Source organism: Ailuropoda melanoleuca, unplaced genomic scaffold (genome assembly GCF_002007445.2).
Source record: "Ailuropoda melanoleuca isolate Jingjing unplaced genomic scaffold, ASM200744v2 unplaced-scaffold5069, whole genome shotgun sequence".
NCBI lineage: Eukaryota > Metazoa > Chordata > Mammalia > Carnivora > Ursidae > Ailuropoda > Ailuropoda melanoleuca.
In genome coordinates, this window is record NW_023223492.1 from 1 (window position 1) to 9,435 (window position 9,435).

The following is a 9,435-nucleotide window of genomic DNA, read 5'->3' on the forward strand; positions in this document are numbered from 1 at the left end:
AGAACCACACATTTCAAAAAACAAAAAACTTCATCTTTCTAGGGATGATCTGGACATATCACGATCCAACCGTCACTTACCTACTTGACTTTCCATCCCTCTACTGAAATCCAGAGAACTCTCCCCAAACTGGCATATTTACTATCCCCTAACCCTCGTCTCTGTTTCTCATTATATGTCCACCTGAACCTGGGCCGCCCCCCAATCCCACCCTTCGTTGAGGTCCAGCTGATATCTAAACTCTTCTATGAAGCTTGCTCTGTTGACTCTAGGCAGACGCAACCTCTTCCTCTTATGACCCCCGCATAGAACCCTCATGAGGACTGTTCCAGAGTCTCCCTTGGATTGCATTATTTGTAAACACATCAATTTCCCAAAGAGAGATCACGCCCGTGGTGTCAGTGATAAAGTCCTATCATTGCATACTTCTCAGCATTCTCTGTCACAGCGCAGGTTTGTTTAACTATGGGTGATTGCCAGGTCTCTCTCTCCCCCCACCTCCCTCCTCCATTCCCACTTCCTCTCTCCCTCCACACCTTTGAACCATGGAGCTAGAAAAAAGAAACTGGATCTGTGCTCTGTGCTGCTGCTTCAGTGGGCTGGAGTCCTACTGTTCTGGTTTCTTCTTTAATGCTAGTTGGCCCTCTTCAGAGAAAGCCATTGTTTTCATTTTTTCCTTTGTGGATCACGTCCCATCAAGATTATTTTCTGTAGTTGTTTTATTTTTCCATCTCTAAAACCTGATCAGCTTTGTAACTATTTCCTCTTTTGTATTTTTATTGAAGTCCTAATGTACTAAATGATCTTGCTATTCTTTTTGAAAGATGATTCATTTTATCTTGCTTCTGGGGTTTTTTTCCCCCCCTATATGACACATCAGATTTTAATAAAAGTCTCTATCCCAACTGAACAAAAGACAAGGAGATGCTTCCTGAGCCCATGTTTGAATTTTATGTGGTTATTGAAATGACTGCTACCGTGCGTTACAGAGCAGAGCAATAATTAATCTGCCAATGTTTTTACCTTATTTAAAGATGTCATGCACTAAATCAAATCCCTTAATATAGGTTAATAAAAAGTAACTGAAAGTAGATTTGCCGTGGGGAAATGCTGTCTGAAATTTTTCTTGTTGTACCATTTTCCTTCCATAATATACTTATTAAATTCTCATTTAAGAAGATTAAGAATTTTTTATTTCTTACATAATATTCTTTTCTTTTCCTCCTTCAAATTCTCCAAATTCTTTCTGCATTTTTTTAGCTTAGGAATATTTACTGGAGAAACTTTATTAAAGTAGTTAATTTTTGACTTGGGGAAGGGAATCAGATCAGAGATATTTTTCTAAAAGTTAGAGATTAAGAAATAGAATGAATAGTGGCCAGAAGTATGAGTAAGGGAGGAAGGTTACACTTTTGCTTACTACAAGTTTTGATGGCAAATAAAAGGTTTGTTTGACTTTTCCCAAATGTCTAGTTAAAGCCAACACAAGGAAACATCAATTTTGGTCCCATGATTTTGTTCCCTTACTTGGGAAAAAATTTTTCTTAAAGAGGTCTGCCATGAAGAATACTAAGAACCTTCGAGACTATGGTAAGCAGTATATTCCACGATGTTGTGACACTGTCATGTGCGGCAGAAGTAGCACGTGCTCATCAAAATGGTCTAATTTACCACAGCCTGCACAGTGTGCACTGGATTCTGTTTTTTGTTTTGTTTTATTCCATTTTAAATGAATCTAATGGGACATTAAAATTCTTACCTTGCCAGAAGCACTTTTAGAAAGAGAGTCATTGCTCCCATGACCACAAAAGATAGAATCCATTGTTTGCCTCTTTCATGGCACTTGGCAAGTTTCCTACTATCTGCCAAGAAACAAACCTGAAGCTAAAAGAGAGCCCAGAAAGACTGATTTTTCTGTGTGGCCTCTAAAATCATCTTAGTTACACTTAATTATTTAATACTTATTCAGAAGTAGGTACTGTGCTGGTTTTTACAGATAACAATGAATACGATAGTCTCTGAGGATGGTCAGCAAAGGAGAGAGATACATGACAAAGCAATGGGCAAGGGCTCTCATACTTAAAGATCATGGACAATGGGGAACACAGATGAGGGGGTGGCTTAAAACTCAGGATGCCCCTGGGGCTACAGAGAAAGCCATAGAGGTAGCCGGTAGTGGAAGTCATATTATAGTAGGTGTGGCCAGGAGTGAGCAAAAGCCTGGAGGAATGAAAAGATACATTTGAGTAACCCATAGGGTGCTCAGTATTTTACTACTCATTAGCTCATTCGATTGTATTCTGTCCAATAAAGTACATATTATTATTCTCATTTACAAATGAGAAATACAAATGTAGCAATGATACTTCACATTTGGAAGACACACCACTTAAAGGGGTAGAGTCAAATTTGAACCCAGATGTTTCCTAGCCTTTTAATCTCAAAATTTTTCTATTTTTAGCAGGTAACGTGCCCCAAAGCCCTGTAGGGGCCCAGGGATGGGACAAGACAAATAGGCAGTGATTCTAGAGATGGGATCAGATGAATTAGAGAACGAATGGGCATGGGACCTAGGGCAGGAAATGTGCATGGAGGTCTAGAATGCTAGGTTGGGGAATTTGTACCTTCCTGCCTTTATCTCCTCTGCTATGATTTTGATCTGTGACTTCACCATTTTTTTAAAATTTATTGCCACATCTCATTCCCAGTTGTTTTGTCCATAGAATCCTGAATGCAGGATTCGCTTTCCCCTACCTCAATAAGGGGTTTGTAGAATGTCAACCTTTTCTGTTTATGGCTATGCAACATAAAGTATTTTTGTATTTACTTAGTTTTAAAAAGATCAAGAAAAATAAAATTTGATTTTCCACCATTTTAGTTCTCTATGTAAGTGTTTCTTTATATTGGAGTGGCTAATTAGGAATAGGAAATAATCAAATTAGCCTCTCCTTGTTATCTAGAATGTTCTTCTTGCTTCTCAGTCTCCGGGGAGTGAAAAACATAACCTCTCTTCAAAATTCAGAGCAGGTTGTCCCACCTATGTAGACACTGTCATTCCTTCCTGTGAATGCTCCTACAGCGGTTTGTACAGGTCTCAGTATCTTATCACATCCTGTCTTGTAGCTCATGTGTAACCGCAGCTTTATAAGAAGGGGCTCTTCTCATTCTTCATCCTTTATACTGTATACCAGTAAGAGGTTTGCACTGAACATTTCACAATGTCGCATCACCCAATAGGAGGACTCATATTGTTTTTTGCTTGACACAGTATGATTTTACCACTTTCTGTTTGCTTGCAATAGAAAATCATCTCAATAGATGGGAATCCATTCTCTCAAACTACACTTTCCAGGCAGGTTCCCTCTTTCTCCCCTTCCTGCCTCTTCTTGCAGTGTCCATGGCTGAGACCATGTTCTTTAACCTTCTGGAAAGTCACGCTGGAGCTGGAGAGGCATAAAAGTTAGGCTAAGCCAGCAGTAACACTCAGGAAGCTGAGGCCCTGGCTCCCTTTCAGAATGATCAGGACAGAGAGAGCCCCAAATAAGGAGCTAAAGGTGATGCTCTGCTCTTCAATTTCCATAAGGTACAGGGTGCAATTACATTCATTCCTACAAATCACTGTGGCCTGCTTTAGATTTTCTATCATAAACCATACTCATCACATGACAGGGTCTCATCGGCTGTATTTCTTGTCAGGGAAAGTAATGAACACACTGAACACAGTTTCCTGCAGGCCGAGTGCATGACAGGTACCGGGCTTCATCTCAAGCACGGCTGCTTATGTTCTATAAACATGTGCGAAGGCTTGAATAAGGAACAAATCATTAAAAAGAACTTTTGTTTTAGAGAAACGTTGGCCTAAAAACAGTGACACAGAACATGTTTCTGACACCTGGAGATGCAGACATTCTGCATGACTGGCCTGCGTAAGTGCTATTACCTCTGTAGATCCCGTGAAGGCCACTTTGTCTATATCCATGTGGGAAGAAATGGCCGCCCCAGCAGTAGGCCCGTAACCAGGGACAACGTTCACTACTCCGGGAGGGAAACCTGCCTGAGGATAAAAAGTAAAATCGTTATGACAGAACTGAGAATTTAATTCTGTGATAAAAAGAGGAGAGTCTGGGATCAAAGCTCCCTCTCGATGCTAAGCTTATGAATTTCTCTACCAAGAGAGATTCATTTAAGTGGTATTATTATTATTATTATTATTATTATTTCATTTCTTAGCCCACTTAAAATAACCTGCAGAGTTATATTACTGGGGAAGTGTTTCTCATCGGGGTTGGGGGGGAGTCCATGTTTGACTTTTCTGGATCATTGCCCCAGTGATGGCTGCCTCAAATTTCATAATAGTAACTCAAAAAGATAGTGTGTGGAAAAGAGCTTGGTAAATTACTCACATAGAAGGAAAACAATGCAATTATTATCCTATCGCCAAAACTAAGAAGCTAAAAGGATCTTGCATTTTTAGTTTCTAGCTAATGATTGTTTGGGGCATACCAACTGGGTTACAAATTCCTACTGGCAAAATTTCATCAGTGAAACATTAGATAAGAACGGTCCCCCTGTGTGTGACTAAGCTTCACAGATTGATTTCATTCCTGGTTAAAGAATGATCAGGTAGAAAACAGTGTGTACCTGAGATGGGCACATTAAAATTCATGTTATTGACATCAAAATGCCCCATTTTGACATCTCTTTTGCCCCCCCCTTTTTAATTTAAAGTGAAGAATAGTTTGAAGATTTAGGTTCAGACTTCTTAAATTTATGTTTCTAGTAACTAAAGACTGGTTTTTAAGTTCTGGAAAGATCTGAAGGACAAAGGGCAAGACATTGCAAGAAAAAAGACAGTAACACAATCTGGATGGTTGATGAAAATAAATTTCATGTGTCCCCCTCCCCCCTTTCTTTTTTGGCCGGTTTCTGAGCAAGAAGGTAAATGCAGAGGAAACCACAATGGAAAACAGAATAGAAACATGTCCCCTCATGGATACATATGTTTAAAAATTATGTGGTCCAATATTACAAAGAAGCATATTGACACAGAGGCCTCCAAAGTGCCAAGGGAATAAAAATTTTAAAAAGGTTAAAAAAAGTTAAAAAAATTTGCAGAACCTCCAGGCTGTTAGTGCCAGTTAGAAACCAATATTCAGGGGCACCTGGGTGGCACAGCGGTTAAGCGTCTGCCTTCGGCTCAGGGCGTGATCCTGGCGTTATGGGATCGAGCCCCGCATCAGGCTCCTCTGCTATGAGCCTGCTTCTTCCTCTCCCACTCCCCCTGCTTGTGTTCCCTCTCTCGCTGGCTGTCTCTATCTCTGTCAAATAAATAAATAAAATCTTTAAAAAAAAAAAAAAGAAACCAATATTCATTTCAACATTCGAAGGAAAGATACAGCCATTTCAATGTGAATTTGCAATCATGAGTTAAGCTCAGGAAACAAAAATAAAAGTGATCATAAGGTGACTTTGACACTAAGCCTCTGAGTCTGGCTTCTTGTCTCCATTTGGGCGGAGGTTCATTTGGGCTGACTCCTGGATATCTCAGCTGGAGGCCAGATCTGATGTGTCCGCATCTGGCAGGAACCATTGGCAGGTGCTTTACGGTACACTATGAGGCCATCATAGTGTAAGGGAGGGCTCCTGAGTTCTTGTGCATATTTTGATTTGGGAAACTCACCTCTTGGATTAAAGATGCCACATGAAGAGCAGTGAGAGGAGTTTGCTCTGCAGGCTTTACAACCACTGTATTTCCACAGGTAAGGGCAGGCCCTATCTTCCAAATGAGCATGACCAGCGGGAAATTCCACTAGAAAGCAACAGAGAACAATAGATTCTTCGTATTGCCAAAAGCCGCATTTGCTAATCTAACGTGTACATTACTCACTACCTATAGATGTGAAATAATAATTGTGGTAGTTTCGTGTCATCAACTGCTGTCTTCAAATTAAGTTCATTTTAAAAGCAATTCATAAATGTTGGAAAGCTCCAAATAAACTCGATATGAGACAGAAGTGGAAGAGAGCCATAAAATTTTATCAAGTGCTATTATTTTGAGTTCTTCGTCTTCTGGAGGAAAAAAAAATTACTGCATGGTTTGAAAATCAAGCCTGACTGTTAAACATATTGTATGTTTTCTGCACATCTTTGAAAAGTGTTATTATTCCCTCCTTATAGATCATTTGTTGTAACCATGTACCCAAAAATAATATTTAGCAGTGACCTGAAGCTAATATAACATTGTGTGTCAGCTATATTTCAATCATAAAAATTATATGTGTGTGTGTGTGTGTGTGTGTAGTAATAGTNGTGCGTGTGTAGTAGTAGTAATAGTAGTAATAGCAGTATTTTGCTAAATACAAATATTTTGCTAAAGACCAGTCTAGGGTCTGGTAGCTAAGAACTGGGTTCAAATCTCAGCTCAATCATTGAACAGCCCGGTGAGCTCAGACAAGTTACATGCTCTCCATGCATGATTTCATCATCTGCAAATGCTGATAAAAATCCTCTCTACTTCAAAAGGTTATCCTGAGGATTCTTGAAGAAAGTGGGCCAAGGGCTTAACAGAGCGATGGGTTCATCACAGGCGTGCAATAAATATTAGCCATTACTAGTATTCAGGATTGTGTAATTTTTATTAGTTTTATTGAGAGTTTTGAACTAATGAGCAATTTCATTCAAAATGAGGATCTCACTGGAGCAGAGGATAGGTCATTGACACTACCCCATCTAAAAGCTTCGGAACACTTTATCATCTTTTTATTTGGCTTCTTTGAATATGTTGGTGAAATCAACAAATAGTCTCCTTTTTGTTGGGTTGAAAAGAAAATCTTCATGATTCTGCTTAAAAATACAACTAAAGGTAGGCTATATTCCATACAATACTCCAACAGTTTCTTCCACTTTAATTTAAAACATGTATTTGGAACTCAAACCCTGGTTGCTACTCTTCTGCATGATGAGAAGTCTCAGTGAGGGGTAAAAAGTGTTGGAGAATAGTCGGCCATACTACTTTGTTAAAATAGCGTCCTGCAGCAGAGAAGCCAGCGATGGCTCCTTTGCTACATACATGGGAAGCATGGGTCTTAAAAAGAGAATGTAACACGGCTTTTTAAAAGCAAACCACAGAGTAAAAGGTTAAGATAGGTCAACGCTGTAATATCAAAACACACTCAAGTGATACCCGGCAATATAGATATATTTCTGGACTACCTCATTCCTATCCAAAGAGTTCAGTCACAGGGAGACCTAAGCTCATCAGTGCCTCCATTTGCTCCACATTTAGCAAATATCTAAGAATCCCTATGTGCTGGAGAACACTTCTTTACCAAGTGAAATAGAATTAGAATTCATTTTTTTTTTCAAGCCTGAAAATGATATAGGAGACCAACTTACAGGAATGATTTGGCCACATACACCAACAGGCTCATGTCTTGTGTAAGTAAAAAAGTTTCCATCTAGAAAATAAAACACACAATCATTTGTGGACAAATATGCTTGACATTCATGGGATGGTCTTTGGGGTTGATGTAAGAGGAAGGTATAGACAATAACTGAAAACAAAAACAACAAATAAAGAAATAAAAATAACCCCCATCTCCAACCACTTTGAAATGAAAAAATCGAGTCCTGCAATAGCCATTTGAAATGAGAGGAACCATAAAACTGATGTCAGTCAAGGCAAAGATGCAAAACTGGAATATATCTGAAAGATATTTAGTTCTCTCATCTTGGAGAAGAGCTATTTTCTAAGTTATCCTCATTCTCAAAGTTTACTTTTTTAAGAAAAAAAGGGACAAGGTGTGTAGCTAAGACAATATCTGTTAGAGTTCTGTTTCTGACAGTTCTATCAGTAATGGTACAATTTTTCTGAAGTAAAAATAACAAAATTAGAAAAAGAGTAAATTAGAAAAGAGTAAGCTTAAAAAATAGCTCCCTACAATAACAAAAAAGAAAATGCCAGAAATAAAAGACATTGTTTTACCATCTGGATTTGATTGGCTCATATGCCTCAAAGTTTGACGTGGGCATCCTGAGGTTACACTGAGCTTTTTGTTCTGTTTCGTTGTGTTCTAGTTCCCACAAAAGCTTCCTGGCTATCATAGCAAGAAAGCTCCTTATCAAGTCTATTTGTACTTAAAATAGTTTCTCCCATTTGTGTCAANTTTCTCTCATTTTTGTCAAAGGGTAAAGCAAGAATTTCTAGAATAGCCTCATTTCTTCTTAATACCATTTTCTCACTCTCCCCTTTTAATTCCTGGCTATTTTTTTAACCTGCTGGATGCCTGAATGAGATTGAAAATGCCCATCAGGGCCAGTCCTGGAGGATGTGGCAGTTCTAGAGCCAGTAAGTTTCTGTGAATTAAATTCTACCCATAATGTTTTCCAAACCTAAGCTTTTTTTTTTTTTTTAATATTCCTCTCCCATTAGCATTCTCTACTAAAATACTAAAACACATACATACACGTTTTGTCTCACAAATTCTTACCCTGAGCTATAAACATAGTCTCATCTTGCTTTGAAGCTACTTAAAATAAATCCATGTGAATTGGTTTGTTGAATTAATCTACTGTAACTCTACTGAGTGAGACCAGGCACAGATGACCATAACTGACTCACACTGGCACGCAGAAAGACACTTAAATAATTACATTATAGAAAGGGTGTACATTTCACTATCGGAATACAAAGTAAATCATTCGAGGCCGACTTTGAAAAGTGCAGGCGGTTAGAGAGACAATTGCCCTGATTCAGTGATTGTGGGCATAAGAAAGTTCTTACTTGAATATTTTCTAAAATATCTGTAGTGGTATCTTTGCACGATGATGCTGAAACAACTTGAAGAAACCATTTGATAAATCTTCGTAAAACTTCCAGGCTCAGAACTGCATTGTCTCAAAGTCAAGGACAAAATCAGTCTGCCTTTTCCCTTGTCATCTTTAGAAGGGAGAGCTTGGAGTAGTTCACCTCTACAGCGATTGCCTCACGCCTACCCCTCTCCCCTTGGTGGTTTCTCACAGCTACTCACCGATGGGTATGGTGCGGCCTTGGATCTTGTCAGCCCACCCTGCACAGTAACGTAACACTGTGATGCATCCTCCCAAATCCATCAGATATGAACTGGAGAATAGTTTTCCACCATTCATTGACTCCATTGTCTGCGAAGGAAATCAAACCTCAAATGTAAACTTCCATAAACATTTTCGATCAAAAAATCGACAGTTAAGATTCTAAATAATCATGTGCTAGAGAATTTGGGAAATAGAAGAAATCTTACAACCTGTCTTGTATAACCTTTCCTTTCTACAAAGGAGGTAAAAAAAAAAACAAACGAGTAAAACTGACTTGCTTAGAATTGCTTAAGGTCACATAACAAGATCCAGATAGAAAGGGCAGTAAGATTCCAGTTTCTAAACCATAGCGTTCCTTCTATC

The 9,435-nt window shown here is 38.8% G+C and overlaps 1 protein-coding gene across 1 annotated transcript; it reads right to left on the reverse strand.

Moving 5' to 3' along the window:
• Positions 1 to 3,685: 3,685 nt before the first annotated feature.
• LOC117799489 (retinal dehydrogenase 1-like) lies at positions 3,686 to 9,182 on the reverse strand. Its single transcript, XM_034651972.1, has 4 exons — positions 9,030 to 9,182; positions 7,396 to 7,457; positions 5,681 to 5,809; positions 3,686 to 4,054 (listed from the first exon to the last, which is right to left on the reverse strand). Exons 1-4 carry the CDS (start codon positions 9,154 to 9,156, stop codon positions 3,779 to 3,781), a joined length of 594 nt encoding a protein of 197 aa, XP_034507863.1. The 5' UTR covers positions 9,157 to 9,182; the 3' UTR covers positions 3,686 to 3,778.
• Positions 9,183 to 9,435: the final 253 nt, after the last annotated feature.